The 22,852-nt window shown below is 38.8% G+C and overlaps 1 protein-coding gene across 1 annotated transcript in view; it reads right to left on the reverse strand.

The window, feature by feature from the left end:
* The window catches only part of LOC140239234 (solute carrier family 2, facilitated glucose transporter member 5-like), a 67,959-nt gene that overhangs the window by 18,535 nt on the left and 26,572 nt on the right, over window positions 1-22,852 (reverse strand). The window contains exons 2-8 of the mRNA XM_072319111.1: window positions 18,313-18,473; window positions 15,113-15,237; window positions 9,631-9,746; window positions 8,774-8,933; window positions 6,118-6,317; window positions 3,702-3,812; window positions 2,308-2,409 (exon numbers count right to left, since the gene is read on the reverse strand). Coding sequence (XP_072175212.1) covers window positions 2,308-2,409; window positions 3,702-3,812; window positions 6,118-6,317; window positions 8,774-8,933; window positions 9,631-9,746; window positions 15,113-15,237; window positions 18,313-18,473 — 975 coding nt within the window. The remainder of the gene's footprint in view (window positions 1-2,307; window positions 2,410-3,701; window positions 3,813-6,117; window positions 6,318-8,773; window positions 8,934-9,630; window positions 9,747-15,112; window positions 15,238-18,312; window positions 18,474-22,852) is intronic.

Consider the following 22,852-nt stretch of genomic DNA (forward strand, 5'->3'; position numbering starts at 1 on the left):
AATTGTGCTTATGGCGCTCATCAATGACAACATTATAGGTCTTACTGAAAAGAAAAATCACTTAAGGTGTGAGCAGGTAACTTTGTCATTACTAGAGTTGATAGCAAAGGAAAAACCCTATGAGAATACTTTTTATTTTGATATGATTGTTAATATTTCAACTGCTCACCCTCAGAATATGTCATGACTTTAACATCAAGGTCATGAACATGATTTCTGAAAATCCTGTAAAATGAAGACTATAGTTTACATTTGCTATAAACCACAATATCAATACTGGTTCTGTGGTTGGAGTGCTAAAAACACAAATTACACAAACAAATAGGGAATTCAATATTCTTTTCTATTTTGTGTTTGAAGAGACAGATGTGCTCTGAGACACCTTCATCAACTCATACTTACTTTGTACCCCACATCTACACAATAATCAACATACATTGCAATCTGGTAGTGTATGATCAAATGAGGTTATTAGAATTTATTCAAAATTGTAATTTGCAGATCAGTGAGTAACTTAAGTGTTTCAAATCTAGATTTGAATGTGCAAATGATAATCTTTCCTGTATCGCTACACAAGCATGTATGTATGTACAAAGTAACACAAATTTTGTCGTCTTTGGTTTCATAGACACGAAGCCAAGCAATTTGAAAAAAAAAAAAAAAAACAGCATTGGTACATACATTCTTCTATCTCCTTGAAATCTAAAACTTTCATTAAAATTTGATTGATTTTGCAGTTCAGCTAAAATTCACATGGCAAAACATGATGATTACAGAGCAAAATGAAGTACTCTTGTTGTTGTTGTGTTTTGTGCTGCATTTCAAACAATTATAAAAGCTTTATAAAAACTCAGACAACTTGCAAGGTAAGCCTAGAGCTACTGAAAGTACCCACTTCAAACTGTATTTGCAAATTACACTGTACATGACATTTGATTCTAAAGTTGAAATTATCAAGACTACAAATTAGTTATTGTACATGTACATGTATGCTATATCAAGGTCACAAGCTAGAATTCGCTCATTTTTTTTTTTCATTTGATGAAAAAATATTGACTAGAGTAATTACAAATGGGCTAGAAATAGAGTGTCAGTACACTATATCTGTATGTGCAGACATCATGAGGACAGTGTTAATGCATGACGGAATCCAAACTAAGACATTTCATTGTAAATTGGTAATTACTTTTATTTGTTTTATTTTAGCTTTTGCTAGGTACCTGAACCAGGAAAGTACCCACTTAGAAGTCTATTTCCTTTGTTACATGTTGTAGCATGATTTGTGGAACTGAATATGACACTATGGGGAAATTTAAAGTCATTCCCATGAATGCATTTGTGCACTAAAGACAAATGTCCCATACGTAAGTTGAGCCATGTCCCATACGTAAGGTGTACTTTCGTTAATTAAACCAACTTCATGAAAATATGCTTTATTCTTTTGCAGTGAAACTTTGCTGGAAGATACTTCAGTATTGTACCTTTCTTCACTTCCAAACAGAACTTGATCAGTAAGGTACTTTCAGAGAATTTTCAGTTCAAACTTTATTTTGAAAAATCCAGTTTTTCTCTGGTCCCATACGTAAGTTGGCATATTTTTCTTAATAAAACCATTAACCCAAGGTCAAATGACATCAAACTTAAACACAATATTCTTCTCAGGGATACCAGTCCTCCTGATGATAAACAATAAAATCCAAGTGCTCCTTCATTACTTTTCAGAGGTTTGAAATCTCTGAATGTCCCATACGTAAGGTGCGCGATATCTTGGACTTGCCCATATACACCTGTTCAGTGTGGGTGCTGGTTTTTTACATCAATGTATATTTCAGCCGTAAAAGGGGGGGGGGGGGCTACAGTATATCTAACTACAGTCAATTTATGCACTGACACAGCAATGCACCTGACTCATTGCATAACCTATTGAATCATCTTTTCTTCTTATTTTGGAAGCCCCTCAGTTATGGCCGACAGAAGTTACAGTGCTTTAAAACTGAACAGGCGTATTAATATGCTATGCAAACACTTCATTTGAGAACATTTTAGACATTCAGGGGGAAAAACTGCTTGTGAGGTGGATTCACTCCACACGAACCAGAAACCTTGCTCACTGTGACACATTTTGGATAGACTGGTTTCGTGTGCAGATCTAATTCGTAGCATTGCACCATCTCTTTGCATGGAAGAGGGGGGGGGGGGGGGGAGAATCACCATGCTGGAATGGAGGCTAGTCTAGAAATCTTTGTAAATATTCAAAACTGAATGACAAGCATCGTAAAAATCAAAATGACAACAACAACAACTCACCTGCAGATTAATGCTCAGAGTCAGCATGGCCAGACAGACGGCCATTAGACCAAAGGGGATGAGGATCAGAATGCGTCTGCCTGCCTTCTCAACCATGTAAACCTGAAAGGAAAAGTGAAGAAAACATAGTCAGGGCCAGTGAGAAGTTTTCTCTTCCAGCTCAAAATTAAAGGTCCAGTTTACCTTTGGGAGCAGTGATTTTAAAAATGTTCAAGATATCACATTTGATGCATATGTGTAAGTCTGTTGTATCACAAAACGACCTACCACATAAAATTTTTGCAATAAAGCCTAAAATATAAGGAGATATCAGTATTTTTCTCAATAAACCGTAACTGTAGACGGTTTAATCTGGAAGTATTCTTTTATAACTATTGTTCACATTTTGTGTATTTAACAATACTTAACATCGATTATACGGATTCAGTTTTTTACAGTGGTTGTTTCTATCACTAACTCGCATTTTAGAACTAGTTCTAAGCACTAATGCTGGGTTTTTGTTTCATCTGCAAATGATAAACTATGCCTTTAAGACAGAAAGTGATATACCAAACAGGATTGACCTTAAAAAAGTATCTGCACACTCCCAAAGAAAAGAAGAAATAAAAGTGATATCCAAACTGATGTCAGTTAAACTCATATAAATCTCTTGAACGAAATCAAACTCAAAACTAGATAAACCAAGTGCATTTGAATTCAAAGGAGAGGCATTCCCTTTAACTCTGTATGTGCCTACAAAACATAGCCTCATGTGCCAAGCTTTTTCACCTGCTTTCAGCAATCCATCCAAACTTGACCTAGTTGTAAAATTAGCAAGCCTACTTAATGTGCCTCAGTCCACATGAAGGACATGGTGATACAAGAGGAGTTGGTGGATCCTGCAATTTCTATTAACTGACAATTAGTTTCGACACATCGGTGCCAAATCGGCAAAGAAAGCTATCCGGAGTGCACGCCAATCGGTGATAAGAGCACTGTACAGACTATAAAGGGGTGGTATAGTTTTGGTTGAAACCTAACATCAGGTTTCTAGCATTTTTTTGTGATATGATGAGAAACGTCTTACGAAATGTGAAAGAAGATTAGGTCCAAGAGGAATTCAATGTTTATTTGATAGAAATTGGTTTAGAAATGTCTGAAATATCCAAAACAGAGCGATTCTAATACAAGGCGGGATGCAGTTTTAATTAGGATTGCTTTGTTTTACTTTGTTTTTGGATGTCTCATCCATTTCAAAACTGACTTAGAATGGTATGCTCTGTACGTAACTATTTCAGAAGTTGGTTCTTGGTATCTCGCAAAAAGTTAAGAGCCCAATTCTCATCTCCACCAATACTATATCATCCCTTTAAGGTTGAAAACTTGTGTGTCCCAAGCAATGCAATTTGACTCACCGAGATAATCGTCATGACGACGTTGATAGCACCAGTTCCTATAGTGGAGTAAGCCACCTCCTCTTCTCCCATCCCAGTCTGATAGTAAATCTCTGTTGCATAAAACAGGACCTTTGAAGACAAAACAAGAAGAAAAACAGAAAACAAGAATAAGAATACATATTAAAGATTTGCAGCAGGTGAGCAAAAGGTTTAAAAAAAAAAAAAAAAAAAAACTTAAGCTTCTAACAATGCACTGCTTATTCAAGAATCGGTCATGAAATTCGAAATTTAAAGAGGCTTCTGATAATTCCGCAAATAAAACAATCATATTAAAGACAACATATAATTATTTCCTCTCACTCTGACAGATTATTGAGGATAATAACAAATCTTTTGACATGAAGACACAGCACAACACCCGAGGATTTTGTTTTCAAGGACATCAAGGGGCTCGACCCCTGCAATCTGATACATCGATAGCCTGCAGATAAAAATCTGCTGGTACGCTGGATTTATTCTACGGAATGTATAATCTCAATATACCCAGCAGCATTACATTCATGCTTTATTAATTCTATTTTAATGACAACAGAAAAAAGGTCAAAAAAAAAAACATACGCAGAAAGCAGGGTAAGCATATATCAGGTAATAAGATGAATAAAATTACTGCAAACTTTACACCGTTTCATGGGAGGAAAAAGAGTGTCAAGTTGCTGCCATGTTTGCTGGTGCCCGCAAAGCGTACCATCTGACAAAACACCTCCACGCCCACATCACATCGCTAGCCTGTCTAATTGCCTCACAGTAATTGGTGACAGCTGATTATATTTATCTTTCACTTCCTGCTCTTTGCAGACAAACACATACTGGTACACACACCAGACACATAGTAGTAAGTTCTAGTAACCTCGTTTTCAATGTTCTTCTAGACATAAAATCAAAACACTTTCACAGCTCTTGATCCAAGCACATTCACAGCTTTTGAATAGCACTGTACCATAAGACCTGAAAGTACCATGCAAAAATCAAATTGCAAAAGATGTTCGTCATCACAACTTGAAACTTTCAAAAAAGTTGTGCATGTATATCTCTTCAACCTAGGACTCAATATTTTCAGGAGATATTTGAAAAAAAAAAAGGTGTGTGCAAACTCTAAATAAAAGAAAACTACATGTGTCATTCACTATATTCTGGCAGCTTCAAGCATGGGGCAATTTGCATAAACATGCGACTCTAGCCACATATGAACACAAGGTCAAACATGCCTCGTCTGGGAGGTATGAAAAGCCAATATTTGCCAGCCATCTTGTTGGCTGGCAGCGCACACATTGGGGGTACTATGGACGTGGCCAGAACGAAAGCATGAATGGCAAACTACACGCACAACAGTCCCATGTTTGCTGAACAGACCAGACATGGCTGAGGGCTTTTCAGGGAAAGGACACACCTGCAAACCATGACGTAGGAACGCGATGCCAGGCAGGAAAATTATTTCCGCCATTAGATTTCAATTCTGCTCTCACGGATATTGACATAAACCAAAGTCAACGTTAACCATGTTTTATCACAAGTTTAGCAAACAGTCACATGTGTGTTACACCATCCTGTTGTAGGGTACAAATAGTACAAATTTTGTTTGTCAGGTGTGTGCATAATCATTTCTATTCATAATGTCATTAAATCTGGTTTGAACTCATGTCATTAAAGTCTCTACCATCATCTTTGAACACTACTATCATCATCATCAACATCATCATTTACAAGTGTATCACCACTATCAATGCCACCACCACTATCAATGTCACTACCCTTATCCTATTCGAGCTCAAAACACTGAAGATTATAACCATCGTCATCACTGTCATCATCATCGTCTCCGTCATCCTCCTCCCAACGGTCCCTAGCAGTAGCACATCATCATTGCCTACAATGCATAGCTCATCAATGCTGCCATGGTGATTATAGTTGCCTTCTACATCACCACCACCACCTCCACTACCACCACATCCATGATTGGCACCTGCCCACCTTCTTCCACCTCCTCCACCTTCAATACTCACAGCATCATCAACACTGGTCACCAACGTCACCACCACCACCAATACCACCGTCAACACCACCACCACCAATACCACAGCACAACCACAGGCACCCGATTGCCTCCCTCCTCCTCCCATACTCACATCATCACCATCATTGGTCACCACTGTCACCACCACCACCACCACCAATACCAATACCATCACCACCTCCACATCCACCACTGGTACCTGCCTGCCTTCCTCCTCCTCCAATACTCACATCATCACCATCAATGGTCACCACCACTACCAATACCACCACCACCAATACCACCTCCACCAGCACACCCACCACTGGCACCCACCCACCTTCTTAATCCTCCTCCTCCTCCTCCTCCTCCTCCAATACTCACAGCATTGATACCCGACAGCTGCTGCCCACCCTGTAGGACCATGCAGATCAGGAGAGGCATCTTCCAATCGGGCTCCTTCAGCGTGAGGACGTCAACGATGCCCACCCTCTCGTCCTGCAGCTGGCTCTCCTTCGCCCCCTCCTCCTCAATCTCACGCAGCTCCTCGTCAACATCATCTGACCCACGCAGTTTTTGAAGCGCTACAGGAAGTATAACAACTAAAGATCGTAATTTGTCATCACTGACAAATTAAGGTGATCCGATTTTTTTTTTAATCAATGATTCGACTCCTGATCGCAATAGGCATGACCATACAAGTTTCATCTGTGTTTAGAGACATTGGCCGTGTGATGTTTATATTCTCATTTAGCAAAGGGAGTCATATCTGCCATGTTTGGTACCAAATTCTGTATACACTATAACGAAGAAACAGCAACAAGTGCATATGACCTTTGACCCACCTTTGCACTCCCAAGATGGAATCTGATGAAATAGTGGTTATTTTGTGAAATGATTCTTGCGACATTGTCTATACGTGTGCAAAATATGGGAAAGATAGGACAGGTATTCACCAAGATACAAGATGAAACATATATGACCTTCGACCCTAATTTACATACCCAAGATGGTGTCCGATCAAGTAGTTGTTATTTTATGAAATAATGTAGGTGACATGAACTAAACATGTGCAAAATATGGGGGTGATAGCGCGTGTTTTTCTTGTGTTATTGCAAAGAAAGTTGCAAAAAGAAAGAAATATCTCAATACATAGAAGATAAGCTTTAATTTCAACCAAGTTTTTTAACGTGATCCCAACATCGTATGAAAAAACGAAGGGCACAATCACGATAGCACAAAGTCTTAGCTACAACATATTAAAATCTGGGAGAAATTCACTGAAGGGTAAGTGAGCTAGTGCTCGATAAAGACAATCATGTCAATTTTCACATTTAAAAAAATTCCCTCCCATAGAGATAACACGTCATAACGAAGATACAGAAAGATGTACATATGACCTTTGACCGAAATTTTCATAGACAAGATGGTATCTGAGCAAAAAGTGGTTATTTTGTGAAATGATTCTTGTAACATGGACTATGCGTGTGCAAAATATGGGAAAGATAGGACATGAATTCACCACGATACAGGATGAAACATTTATGACCTTTGACCCTAATTTACATACCCAAGATGGTGTCTGATCAAGTAGTTATTTTATGAAATAATGTACGTGACATAGACTAAACATGTGCAAAATATGGAAGTGATAGAGGCTGTTTTTCTTGAATTATTGCAAAGAAAGTTGCAGAAAGAAAGAAATATCTCAATACATTGAAGATAAGCTTGAATTTCAACCAAATTTTTTGACGTGATCCCGACATCGTGTGAAAAAACGAAGGGCACATTTACGATAGCCCAAAGTCTCAGCTACAACATATTAAAATCTGGGAGAAATTCACCGTAGTGTAAGTGAGCTAGTGCTCAATAAAGATAGTCATGTCAATTTTCATTTCCAGAAAAACTGCACTCCCGTAGAGATAACACGTAAACTGGTCAAATTTGACAAGATTACTTTTAATCCATTTTTACGAGGTGATGACGTCATAAAATCAAAATTTTGTAATTTTATAAATATGAAAGCACATTTAATAAGCTACAACATACTGAAAACTGGGTGAAAATTGGCAAAGGATAAGTGAGATAAACTTGAGTAAACTTGAAATATGATGACGTCATTTTAAAAATTTAGTTTTTTTATTTCATTGTGGAATCTGATACCTTTTCATCATTTTGCTAGCATCGCCTACCCATGAAAGGACATTTACAACTCATCAGCTTTCAGAATATTTAAAGAAAATGGGGGGTCACTGTCCATCCTGACGAGTACGCGTCCGTCCAATTTTTCAATTTTTCAAAAAATGCTCCAAATGGTCTGAAACATGTGCAATAAAATTTTGAGCTCGATTGGAGTATCAAAATATTTCAACGCACGCGTACGCGCACGTCTTAAGGATAGATATGAATTTTGAGAATATGAGTAGAATTCGCTTGACTTGAAATATATGTGACGTAAATTTCATTGAAAAATTCTATTCCATTAATGAGATATGAATGACAATGTGTTTTCATATAATGACGTCATACTGACGTCACGGTCGACTGATCACTATGATACATTAGATCTGTCGTCTTTGGGACATGTATGCTATAAGTTTGAAATTGATACTCTGAGAACTTTCTGAGTTAATAGATGCACAAATTTTGTCCAGAAATAAAGAAGAAGAAGAAGAAGAAGAAGAAGAAGAAGAAGAAGAAGAACAAAGAATCAGTACAGATACAGAAGGTGATACGAGAGGATACTCGGATCACCTAATAATGAAATGCTTTTGTGAGTACGTTGATGCATGCATCAGTCGTGACCTGACCGCTGATAGCACATCTATGCCATCTGCATATTTCACAGCATCATGTTGCACACTTACAGTTTATGCATTTCACAGATTTGCTGATTAAAGGATATGATGTTTGCACGGATAGGATGTTTGTACATTTGCAGTTTGTTTGCACATTTAGGGGTAAGACATTTGCAACTTTGTGGTTGTTTGCACATTTAAGGGTTTCTACACAATTCACTGCTCCATAAGAGCTGCCATACCGCTTTGACAGGCACTCCTTCTGCCCTTGCACAGTAGTAGCCACCTGGGGCTCTCCGGACAGAACGGGAGGACGATGAGCTGAATGCCACTCATAACACCGATGAGCGAGAGGAGGATGGCCCAGGCATCTTCTGCCTGGAAGGCATATAATCCTAGGGCCTACGAAAGAGAGATACAAGGCCAATGGTAGATAAAGTGGTATATCTGCTAAGTAGATTGATATAATAATATAGTATATACATATATATATAAGCAGATAGATAAAGAGAGATATATAATTCTAAGGTCTACAAGAAAAAGAGATGAGAGATAGGCCAATGACAGATAGGTGGGTATATTATCTCCAATATTGTAAAAGTGGATATTTTCGCGCGACTAATTTTTCGTGCTCAGCCAGGTAAGAAGAGTTTCGCATGTCTTTGATTCCGCGGAATCAAGATATAAACTACTGTAAGGCAAGCAAAATATTCATGTGCTTTTACTTATACACTTGTTTCAACACCACAAAAATTTCCACTTTTACAGTAATTTAGATTGACGTACCTGGTAATAATGATATATACACCTATGTGAGATAGATAGAGAGATTGTAGCACAGACATCTAGAAAGATTGATATATGTGTGTAAATTGACAGGTGAAGATGGCTACATGATGCAAATGATTGGTGCTTTTAGCACGAAATGTGCACTCCAAAAACAAAATAGACATATGGATGGATTGTTCTGATCGGCATTATAACTGCATCATTTTTATTAAGAAGGCAGCCCGACAGTCTTGCAGCACAAAAACGAAGGAATCTTCTCCGAGGAAACAGTCACCATGGTTACAGTCCGGAAGAGGACACGCCCACTCACCTGACCAATGAGGATACCAATAGTGATCATCAGCTGGTGTATGGTGCCAATGGCTCCTCGTAAATTGATTGGCGACACCTCGGCCAGGTAGAGGGGAACTATCGTGATGGCGGTTCCTGGGGATGGTGGGGGGGGGGGGGAAGAAGAGGGGCAGTCAAAGAGTTTTAATTTGTTATCATTCCATTCAACATTCAATTAAAAATAAAAGCTATTTACTTCACACATTACATCTAAAAACTTATTCTGAAAGTGTTGAATCACATATGTTTTAATGTCACAGAAAGATGACTATTGCAACAGTAAAATGGATCTTCACATAATGAGAACCAGATAAATATTGTGCCTCAAATTTATATACTAGATAAATTCTGTAAATACCATTTCCTATCTGTTGATCTTTTTTTTTTTCACAGAAATCATAACAATAGTATAGATTTGCTTTAATTGGCATGTGTTCTCAAAGCAGTAATTAACAGAAGTCTTCCACAGCCCTGCAGCGTCCACTTCATTCACAGACTGAAAAGGCAGCCACAGATCAGCACTGCGAACATTGACACCAGGCCAAATCACGCCACCCAATTTTGGTGGAAGAGATTGCCTTTCCTTATGAAGATTGTGAATTGCTTCCTGTTGTATCTTTTCTTTGTTATTGCTTTTTAGTTTGTTTGTTTGTTTGCTTATTTCCTCTTCCAAAAGTGGCTTCCAATTGGAGACAAGACTATGGTTAAAAAGTAGAGGAAGAGGGAACCAAAGACAGGTTCGAGGAAGCGTACAGACAAGTGGTCATATCGGTGGATGATACTGCAAAGAGATCAGTAGAGTTCAAGACCCTATTACAGGATGGGCCCATCTGTATTCTTACAATTGTAGTACCTGGTAAAACAATCAACCAAGAGGAAGTCACTATAATTATGACTGCACTAAATTACCGGCAGAATTTTGTGCGGCAGAATTTTGTGCGGCTGAACATTTCACTTAGGTGGGTCACTCGGAAGAAATTTTCCACAGCGTGTCTATTAGCTCGACGATCATTTCGGGCATCACATGACGCTCTCACGATCCTCTGCACAGTGACTTAGTACTCATCAACAGAAATATTAGTTTAACTTCATGGCTTGCTACAGCTGTAACATACCATGAGCAGACCTCCCAACCTTTCTGACTGAAAAAATAGGGATGACCTGGCTTAAAGGTAGGAAAGAAAGAGCAGTTCCCATAGGAGTGTGTATTGAAATTATCCCCCCCCCCAAAAAAAAAGGAAAATCCTATTGAAACAAGAGCCTGGAATGGTCAAAATTCAGATTCTTTCCTCCAAATTCAGAATGGTCGAGAGGTCTGCATAAGTCTGGTTCGGGGGGGGGGGGGGGGGGGGTGGAGTCGGTGGACGGTGCTTGATGGTCCAGAACATATTTTTTGAATTCTTCGGCTTTCTCTGGTATGTGTGTGTCTTGTGATATTGTACTCAGAGAACAATGACAACACGACCATGTCACATAGACAAGCAGCACCCATAACCAAAGGGATTATGTGAAAGTGGGCAAACATGTTTTGCTTTTGAAAATCACCTGACGCAGGTGAAACAACTTTCCTCTTCTCCATTGTCCGATGTTATCTCAACCATCATTAATGGGGCTAACAATGTCTGTGGCTGCCTCAAACATCAAACATTAAAGGATGATCTCATCATCCAGATTATTGTTGGCATATCTTCATTGTTCATCAATGACTTCACTAATTATGTTTTCTTTCTATTCATGTCATTTACTCTTCTTTATTCATTAATTTAGTTATCCTATTTGTATCCTATTGTTTATTATCTCAAACTTTTTCATTCATTTATTTACTAATATTTTCTTTAAAAACCAAAACAAAACATGTAGTCCTCAAGATTGACACCTCCGAGCTTTATATTTGAATGTGTCTGCCTCAGTTATTTTATACTAGCTCAAATCCATACATTGTGTTTGGTTGCAGTCAGGGAATGGGCATTTTCAGCTTTTGCATGAAGCCAATTTTCTAATCTTATTTTCAGACATTTAGGAGCTCCTGCTTTTGAGGCCATGTTCCCTTCAAAAGTGACCTTCTGAGGGGGAAATTCTAGATGTGGAAGAATAATTGACATTTGTCCTAGTACTGAATCACGCAAAACAGAAACTGTAGTTCTGTAACATGATGATTCCAAGTACCAAAGTCTCATTCTCAATCACGATAACATTCTTTTCAGTTGGAGCTCTGTAACTGAGCTCGAGTTAGCGGCCAGTTTAATACATGCCTCACAGCGATGGAGTTCACCTTGACACCTGGATCCAAAGATCAAAATGGCTAAAAAATTCAAGACTGCTATCACTAAAACAACATGATGAGTGATCATACCGGACCCGAGTGTCACATTTTCCTTCCCATGACATTGTCCCTGACAGTTTGATCTACAACTAGATGATATGATAATAAACCACCATGCGCTTATAGAAAAAATCTGAAAAAAAAATAACAGTATGCAAGTTCACTCTAATAAAAAGGTAAGGATGGATGGTCTTCAGAATTTCATTCATTCATATTACTTATCTTTCCCTGCCTACTTTTACAGTTGCTTTTTTCTTTGTTTCTGTGAGCGTGGTTGTGTGTATTTGAGTGGGTTTTTTTTTCACAGAAACAGCACTAAGTACAGCTCTAGCTCACTATCTCACAATTGTGCAACAAAACGTGAATATCTTGTGCAACTTGTGCAACCGAAGTTATCACCATGGATGGAAGTATGAACACTCTGACCTTAACCCTCTGTGAACAAGTGCAATTGTCCACAGAATTGGTTCATATCATTTCATCACTTAAAAGTTCATGTGTCCCTTTTGAAACCCTGAGAGTTATGAAAGATTCCTTTCATGAGCTGGTGTATTGTAGACATAATTCAAACCTTTGTTCAGAATGATAAACCTGGAAACATCTTTATGATGGAGTGGGCAGGAACACCATAGATGCCCAGTGAATCTATCTGGACCACAAAATTCTGTAATTCTCGGTACAACAGGGAAGGGTATTCTCAAGGGACATGGGGTTAGTTTTTCATTTCTTTCTAAAGACCTCTGAGGTGTATTATCATAAGATTTCATACATGATGTTGGGAGACACTTTTCTTCAACCTCGCAAAAATGGATACACAACCTTCGAAGCAGACTCAACTTTTGTAGTGTTATCTCGCCACACAGAGTAGAGGGCTAGTCCACACAATCTTATCGAAAAGTGTGCAATTCCTCCATTCTCATTCTCTCTAAATGACATTTACATAACCACTTAGATTTGTCTATAGATGATCAAATGGGCCACAAGTAGTATAGAATATCACAGATCTATATCAAAGTAACAAAGAAAAGGTTAAACGACCTACTTTGTTAAGAGGATCAAAGTTCATAATTGATAACCAAACAGAGTAGTACCGTTGCTTGAACAAAGGCGAGAGGTTCTCCTCTGCTCTCGTAGCTAGCAATGGATTCCCAATATGGATAGATATGTGATACATGGGTCAGACAACACTGACAGTCACGGAATGGTCAGTATCATGGATGCTACAGACACCAGGTCAATCCCAAAGGAGGACAGGGGAGGGGGGGGGGGAGGGGGAAGGGCAGAGACGAGAACTAGAGGACCTTTTCTTGAGGGGATTGTCAAATATGAAATATACCTTACCAGAGAGAACATTCTACATTTTTCAAGGAACGAGTTTAATAATCAAGATCTATGTGTCCTGACTAAAAATGAAAAGACAGAAATAAAGATGGACAAAAATGAACACATTTCTCCGTGTATTCTTCATCTATTAATATTCAGTGGACTTAGACTGGACAGAAGGAGGGTGATCAGACCCCTGTAAGCCTCTTCTCGTTAAGTCTCTCCCCCGTAATCCTCCGGTTTTGGATTCCCCCCGCACTGAGCGCTCACTCTAAAGGTCACGATGCTCACTTTCAATCCAGGAGATGTGGGGGATTCATGTCCAACGAACTCCAGCTTGAAGTCTTTGATGACCCCAAAACATGAACTTATAAATCCCAATATTTCATCCAGTCAGAGTGAAACGGAAAGCGCAAAAGATTAATGTCTTCACTTTGAGAAAAGAGGGGGAATACCTTTATTCTAAGAAAACTGCTAGAAAATTCATGAAATGAATTGTCTTCCTCAAGAAACATCTCTGCTCAATTGACCTGGCCTCATTCCGAATGCCAGCATCCAATCAGGGAGGTGTTCAACACCTCTCTGGTAAGGTAACGTTTGATGAGTAGTGAAGGAGATTTGCTGTAGTCTTGGATATAAAGTGGATGCAGAACTGGACCCTGTTGTAGCACTTTCACATATATTTTCCTGACCTGCCTGCTTATTGACATCTTTCCTGCCCTAAGAGGAAATGTCCAAGTCTCTTATCATTGCTATTTTGTTTACAATAGTACATGTTAATATATCTGTACAAACAACGGAAGCTGAGGACCATTGTATTAATGACTACCCTTGAGCAAGAAAAGTCAGCAGTCAGCAGAGTTTAGTCACAACTCTGCAGTCAGAGAAATATCTAGAGAGAGGCCTTCCACATCCAGTTACCTCAAGGAGGCTATTTAGAGAAGTGCCCCACAATAACAGTATTTTCAAGTGCACACAACAACCCTGTTAAGGGGTTTGTTTTCTTCAAATGAATCTAATTTGGTTAGCATGAGCATAAGGGTTTATTTACAAACTTGTATCTGCTCCAATGTTTCTCCCTCTGTGTACAGTGTGTAGGTGCATGTGATGAAACACCAGTATCTTTATCTTTTTTCAATATACTGTATACGCCATATATTTCGCGAGTCTAAATTTTCGTGAATCAGGAATTCCCGACGATTTCGCGAGTGGTTAAATTCGCGATCGTGGAGTCTGTACTGAACGGAGAAGTGTACACGCGTACGTCACATTCACATCGGGATCAGAGTCAATCTTTTCGCGTGTCTTCAATTTCGCGAATAGCACCTGACTCGCGAAATTCGCGAAAAATAAAAACCTCGCGAAATATTTGGCGTATACAGTAATGATGAGATATATATATGTATGTATCATATCTATTTCTACACAGGCTAATGGTCGCTACGAACATTTTCTTCTGTCGCTTTTATATATAGCTACAGCTCCTGTTGTGGTTTTCTTATCTCATGAATCACATATTATTGAGTATTGTATACGGCAAATATTTCGCATGGTTTTTATTTCCAGGAATTTCGCTAGTCAGGTGCTATTTTTGAATTTAAAGGCACGCAAAAATGGACTCTGATCCCGATACGAATGTGACATCTTGACGTGCACATCTACGCTCAGTACAGTACTCCATGATCACGAATTTAACCACTCACAAAATCGTCGGGAAGTCCCAATTTGCGAAAATTTAGATTCGCTTAATATATGGCGCATACAGTACACTGTAGTTTGTGTGTGTGTGTGTGTGTGTGTGTGTGTTCGTACTTACCAACATAGAAGCCATGGATTAATCTGCCGATGATCACCATCTCATAAGAATTGGCCATAGCACTGAAGCCAAAGAGGACGGCAGAAACCAGAGAGAAAATATTGATCATCAGGAGGGCGCCCTTCCTATGGTAGCATTCAAGCGAAAACAAGATGAGAGAAAAGAAGCAGGTGAAGGTTAGTTTGCATCATTTCATCATTCTCTCTTCAACATTTCTCTTCTATAACCCCCAGTTTCTTTCTTTCTTTTTTAAGGGATTAAGAAAATCATTTTAATTGAGGCTGTTTCTCTGTACTGGATGACTATCAAAGCATATATTATGGTCCCTGTGTTTTGATAATTACTCACAGGTAAATGATATGAGTCAACACATGATCAATAGTTCAAATCACTACCTGTGTCTAACAAGGGCACGAAACATGAATGATCTAAATGCACCATTTATGCACATGGCTGGTTCAAAGCACTGTTGAATACAGCTCTGCTGAAAGAGGTTAGTGCTTACGACGGGGGCACATATTCACAACACGTCTTAATGCATTGCCAGTGAAGTGTAGATTAAACCATTGGACCACATCACATCCAGATGGTCCACCATAGAATCTCATGTAACACTAAAAGATAAACCCATATTTGTTGCATGGTTCTATACTGTCTCACGACTGTCCTGAACTAACTTCTAGATGCATATAATTAACAGAAGTAGGTCAGCTGCATGACAAGATATTATGCTGACCATTACCTTCCCCCCTCCCCCCGCAAATGTAAAATACAGCAATCTTACGAACCTCAGAAATATGTACACCACTGCAAAAAAAAAAAAAAAAAAAAATGATAATCACAAATCACTAAAAAAATCTTGAATACATCAACACAACAACCAGCACAACTTTATAGACACATAATTCTGTTCTTATATAACCATTCCCAAAATGCTTCAGGAACAGAGGCAATATATTTTGGCTGCATGTCAGCGTGGAATGAGCGGGCCTTCACCCTGTAGTGTTTGGCAAACCCTGTAGCGTACAGTGAACTTTGCTGCACAAACGAGTGAAGCCAGCTGAAGCTCATTCTGATACGATAAAGTCTTTGCAAGGACAGTTAAAACAAACAGACATCAAGATTCCACCTATCTTAATCCCTTCAATAAGAAATCCATACTTAAGTGTAAAGTCTATCTTATACACACAACAAACATTGATTCTCTAAGCAGCCTCTTTAGGTATCAAAACAAATAGGATTACAAAGAAAAAAATAACTTCAGTTAGGAAGCCCCATATTACTAAATATTATATATACTTGTACATGTACACGTATATATCCCCAGTTTTGATATTATGTGTAAATCACTTAAATATTCAGAGTAAGACTGAGCACTTAATCTATCATTGTTGATATACATCTTCATAAAACTTGGCTTATATGTTGTTTGAAAGTTCGCTAAGGTGATGTACATTAGAGAGTTTTATGGTAACACCATGACTACTAGTATGTGGTCCATGAAAGGAAATGTTGTTTGGAGAAATCTGCTGAGACTTTTAATTAGCTGACAGAAAATGATGCAGACTGTGTAGGAATTACATACAATCTAAACTTATGCCTCCAAATCTGATGTTACACTCTCAGTGAAAAAAAAAAAAAAAGAAGAAGAAGATACACTAACACAGCAGTACAAGTAAATACAAATCTCCTTTTCTGGCACTTTGCTCGCATTCTATTCTATCTCAAATACTTAATACCTGAAATGCCTATCCTCTTTTTCCCTTTCTTTTCTCACTTTCCCTTGAATAACAAAATGATCTCTTAATATATTTGGCATAAAAAAAACAACAACATGAGTAATCTGTGCAGCATGCCTGTTGCATAAATGGCTGCACAATGTTACTTTATTCTATTTCTTTCTTTTTTTTTACTACTTACATTGTTCAAATTCTTTTAAAATGATACACAGTACTTGTTTGCCTGTAATTCCCAAATGATATTTCTACTTGACTTCACGTACACATGAAGACTGAATGCACAAATAATACACTGTCAGTCTTTACATTCACTGCCAGTACACGACATATCCATTGTGATCATTCCAGCGCTGCCATCATTAATAGTATTAGGAGTTTAGATAGACTATCTGTTGGTTGCAGATAATCCTATTCCCTCTCCACAGCCTTCTGAGCAAGCCAAACATGTGATTAGCAATCCTTGCATAACTCCAGGATAGAGCTTTCTTGACTGGTTATTGCTTGATTGACGAAGCTGCTGCTAATGAAACAGGTTTCTGACCTACAGTACATGGCATCCTAGCAGCCCTCCCATGTTATGTAACTAATCATCTTCATTATATATGGCATCCCCGATGCACGTTTCTTAAAACATATCTAGAATACAGCTTCAAACATAGTATTGATTAAAAAGAATAACACTTTTGCAGCCTATTTATGGGTACCCACTGTAATGTATGGATCATGGATTTGTAAAATGTTCTCATAGTTTCCTTTTTCACAATTTCTATCCCTTTAACTTGCACATCAGATGCACTATTGCAAATATGAACATATCATTTCAGAGGTACTGTATTCCTCTACTCTTCAAATACTCTATAAATCTGACTTTCATTCCCCCAAGATCAGAAAACTGTATTAAAAGTCCTTTTTACCTTTGGGAGAAGTGATTTTAAAAAAGATGTTAAAGATATCACTTTTTATACATATGTGTAGGTCTGTTGTACCATAAAACATCCTACCATATAACATTTTTGCAATAAAGCTTAAAATACAAGGAGATATCAGTATTACTCTCAATTAACCGTAACTGTAGACGGTTTAGTCTGCAAACATTTCTATCATAACTATTGTTCACATTTTGTATTTTAACAATACTTAACAATGATTTTACTGATTCAAATTTTTTACAGTGGTTGGTTCTATCCCTATAACTCACATTTTAGAACTATTTTAAAGCACTAATGCTGCATTTTTGTATCATCTGCAAATGGTAAATTATGCATTCAACAGATGAGTTGTACGTATACTGATATGTAAAATGCCAGTGAGTTTCTCCCTCCCTCTCTTAGTATATATATTATTTAAGGGGTGCATTTGATTACCCCATTAATATGAAAAGGGGGAGGGAATGAGGGAAGAGAGGTACAGACTGTGGACCTCAATCTGAGAACAGAAGAAGAGTGGATGTGGTTTATATACCTGCCCAGTCCATCGCTGAGGTAACCCCCAACCATGGCACCGAATGCGCCACCGATGCACCACACGGAGACGGTGGTGGACCAGAGCCATAAGACACCGGTGTCACTGAGGGCTTCGCCACGCCTGTCATAATTGGACTGGTTGTAGAAATCTTGCATCACCTGTACGACAGAGAGAAACCAGAGGAAATGGATCCTCATAATTATCTTCCAAGAAATCACACAACAGGTAACAAAGAAATAGGAAATAGGGTACATAAAATGCATATGGTTGACAAAACAATACAATAAAACTAACACATTATTTTACATATAGCGTTGAAAAGTGAATTACATGTATATGGAAAACATAATCTTCAACATTGGTATCACTTGTCACTCAAACTGACAATCAAATTTGACAACTATGTTTCACACAAGATCAAATATCTTAGGGGGAAGGGGATTTCTACATATACAAGGTGATTTCAATATTTTCTCCCATTCCACAAAATTTTCATATCACTTTCAACACCATGATCTTGGTATTTGACTTGGCAACAGATGGACATAATTCTCAGCCATACGACCTAAATTTCCTATGTTCTACAGCTAAATTCATACCAAAGTGGAACCGCCCCTTTCTTGACCTTTCAAGATTCACAAACAATCTCCAAACGACCAAATATTGACACCAACAGAAAAATCTGGTTAGCGAAGAGCAAATCATCTCAAAGGATACAAACATTGGTTTTGAAGGCCTTTTCTCACCAAAATTTTGCCCTCTTTTTCTTTTCCTCTCTCTTTTACAAATATATTATGTGCACTCTCTCTCTCTCTCTCCCTTTCACTATCATACACCTTTGTTTTCAAGGCACACTTCAGCATAAATCATTTTCCACAAACGTGATGGTTTCTATCAAGAGTGTGCGTGTACACGCACGCTTAAAGAAAATCATTTATAGCTCTGGTACAAAAAGAAAATAGTACAATGATCACCTTTATTTTTCATGCTTGTGGGTAAAAATCACACAGTTCCACACAAATCAATGTGTGTAGTCTAGGTATGTGTGTATGTGTGTGTATGTGTGTGTGCGTGTGTATGAAGAAAGGTGGGTGCTTGCCCTGGAACACAGTATTCGTATTCCAGACTCATAAAAATGCTCTACTGTAGAATTGTGTGATTCTAGCAGTAAAAGCTCCATACTTTGCAACGGTTCTTGATTTGGCTGCATCATTCATCAACGTTATTTGGCATTTACAGGTGAACGTGTCTGGAATCACTATAATCTAAGGCAAAACCTAGAAGTGCAAATGTAGTTAAGTCTATAAAAAACGATTGCCGGGTATACTTAGTATGAAAGTGCAGTGGCATACACACATGCACTAACGGGCACACACTGTCCCGTGTATCCCTGCCTTAGACCGCGACCTAAACACTTCACGCACGGGCGACAGGAACGCATTTTCCACATAGCCCACTGTGACGTCAGGCCCATTTACGTCTACGGAAGAAGTGAAATTCGATCGCACGAACAAATACTGTAATCATAGCAGCCTAGAGCAGACGGCTCTCCTCGGTAAGCGATCGACCCCGAGAGAAATGCGACCGCGGTACATCTCTTACCTTGGCCGACGACCTTCTCAAGGAAAGCATAGGCCTATATATTATGGAACAAGAATAAATCGGAAAGCCAGAGAGAGTCACGAAGTAGACTATTTTGGCCTACTTTACGAAGTACGACATGAACCTCGTAGCAGAGTTAACAACGGGCGTCACGTGCTATATCGATATCATTCTGTACTGAGGAAATTAATTCACAGGTACAGTATAGAGAGTGGAAGAGAGAGCGGAAGGTCAGACGACTACTTTCCCAGGGTCAGAAAGTTCCGATTTCGTCTTTCAGGTGACCTTGGCATTGTAAACATCCAGTTGACGTTCTCAAAACGAGAGTATACCCGAATGCCTCACGGGTCGGGAAGACACTTAAGAAAACGTAAACACGGTCATATAGATTGATGAGAGGGAGCGTGCACGATGCACTTTCGAAGTGCGTCGTAACCTCAACCCTATAGCTCACTTCAGGCCAGAGAAAACAAAATTCAGGGGCTGATTTTCGTGTGATCCCTTTCCCAAAAGTACGAGTTATTAAAAAAGAAAATTACCGGAACGCAGCCGTTTGTGACCGGGTTCACTCATTCACTGTATCTATCTCATGTGGTTTTCTTTCTGCAACTCCTTCCACATTCTGAAATCCGACCAACTATGAGAAAGTATCACTCTTACAGCATTTCTGTAAGAGTGATACTTTCTCATAGTTGGTCGGATTTCCGCAACTTCCGCTTAACTGATGCATCACTGTTTTGAGTCACTTGCTTGTAGTAAACAGGTTTCCGTACCGAAGTGAAATGAATTTTGTTTCTGGACTGCTGACATTATACTAAAAGTGGCTGTGTCATTGACGTGAAAAAAAAAAAAAACAAAACAAAACTTTGTTTCTGGATGGCTGACAACCAAAAGTGGCTGATCATTTGTTATTCTGATTGCGTACGCCGTTAAGGGGAAAAGGGAATTAAAAAAAGAAGAAGAAAACATCCCAGGCGAACATTACTCCTCACCTTCATGAACACAAAATGCCGAAATATCGGGAGACAATGTTGACAAAGTTGCGCACAAAGAGATTTCTCTCACTACCTACTCGTGATAAACTGATGTTGATGTATGAGAACTCGGCTCTTCGGTTGCGCATCGGTAACTCCTGACGTAAACAAAATGGCGGTCGAGTTCGCGAAGTTCACGTGACACGCGAAACGCGAAACGCGTTGCACGCTACGACACGGGCACCAACCGGTTCAATAGACAACCGATGACAGCATAAATAAAATGTTATTTTTTCGTCTATCATGATACCTTTATGGTATCCAACAGCATGACATGAATTATGCTCAACTTTATTTCTTCTCTTCTCTCCCTTCCTCTCAAGTCTCTCTTTTAGTGAACATAAATAGATATGCAGCGTGAAGATATTGTGACAAAAGCGAACATGCTATAGGATCACAAACGCAAGGGAATGTTGGATGGGCCTATTATAATACTACAGGGAGGCGCTTCTCACCTCCGGCTAATAAATACTTGCAATTATGTAAATATGCATTCGTCAACGTCAATAAACCTCCAAAATGAGCGACTACTTCATAAAAGCTTGGCTATTCGCACCCTACTATAACTGTATATATATTATATATATATATATATATATATATATATATATATATATATATATATTTTTTTTTTTTTTTTTTTTTTTTTTTACCTATTTAAAGCATTCCGTCCAGTATTTAATTTTAGTACATGTAGCGCGTTCAGGAATGGCATTATTGGAAGAGTCGGATATCACACTGATCATGAAGGTCGATGAAAGCTATCAAGTCTCGGATCGTGTTTTTGTCAACGAATTTTGATTCAGGGTCGAGAAAATGTGTGATGCTCTTACGCAGGCGTAGTAATTTTACCGAGTTCTCGCATGAAATGACATTCTTTTGTTACTCCTGCTCCATTTCCTTTCAGGCAATCATCAAGCGCAAGACCGCGTACCAGTGAAGATACACAATATAGCCGGGCCCGGCGTTTTTATTATGGGGGAAAAAAATGAGTACCACAATAAAATGTCGATGTTTGCATGTTTGGGTATTCAATTTTTTTTTTTTTCCCCACCGTCAGTCCAACCAACATCATGTATACGCAACAGCCCACATTAACGACATCAATTTTTACTGCTTGGCTCGCATTTCTTTTGTGTCGATTCGAGGAGGCCTTTACCGACGTAGTCTGCTTTTCAGGCCCGCTTTTCTTACCCTCTTGCGTCTCAGGTGTATACAACAGCATAGATAGTGAAAGGGCCCCTTAACAAACGAGGTTTTCGTTTGTATGTCTTCCGCTCTGTCTATATCTTCCTCTCCTATTGGTCATAATCTTGGAAAGGGGGGCACAAGGGCGTTCACTGTTGGGTAAGAACAAGCTCCACTATTCAGTGTTCATATTGTATGTAGTCCGCGGTGTTTACAAGGCACTTGAGATTGAGCGTGGTATTTTGCGATGCGTGCTTGTACACACGCAGTTATGGACTATATACAGGTTACACGTCAATGATACCGATGGGGCTCTCAATTCCCAAAGTGAAGATATTCTAGTGATATCTTCTCCGAAATCACTTCTCTCGTAGTTTACAACTAGCTTTGATCGGTCACAATATTGAGACCAAGATACAACCTTATAAACTTCACTCATTTTTTTTTTTTTATTATTATTTTCCTCCATAACCAACAGTTTCGATCGGAAGAAGCGCCTGGACATTTTTCTCCGTTAATTGGTGAAATCAACGCCTCCCCCTGTGAAAGTATCGATCGGAAGAAACGCCTGAAGCGTTTTCCCCGATAAACTGGAGAAATCCGCGTCATGATAAAACAGAAGAACAAAAACAGTCGGAGAGAACAAAACCACCACTTCGCGTGTTGTCCAGGGTGAACGAACTGCTCTTAACATACTTTCACATCCGCCTTTG

This window comes from Diadema setosum, chromosome 15 (assembly GCF_964275005.1).
Source record: "Diadema setosum chromosome 15, eeDiaSeto1, whole genome shotgun sequence".
Classification (NCBI taxonomy): Eukaryota; Metazoa; Echinodermata; class Echinoidea; order Diadematoida; family Diadematidae; genus Diadema; species Diadema setosum.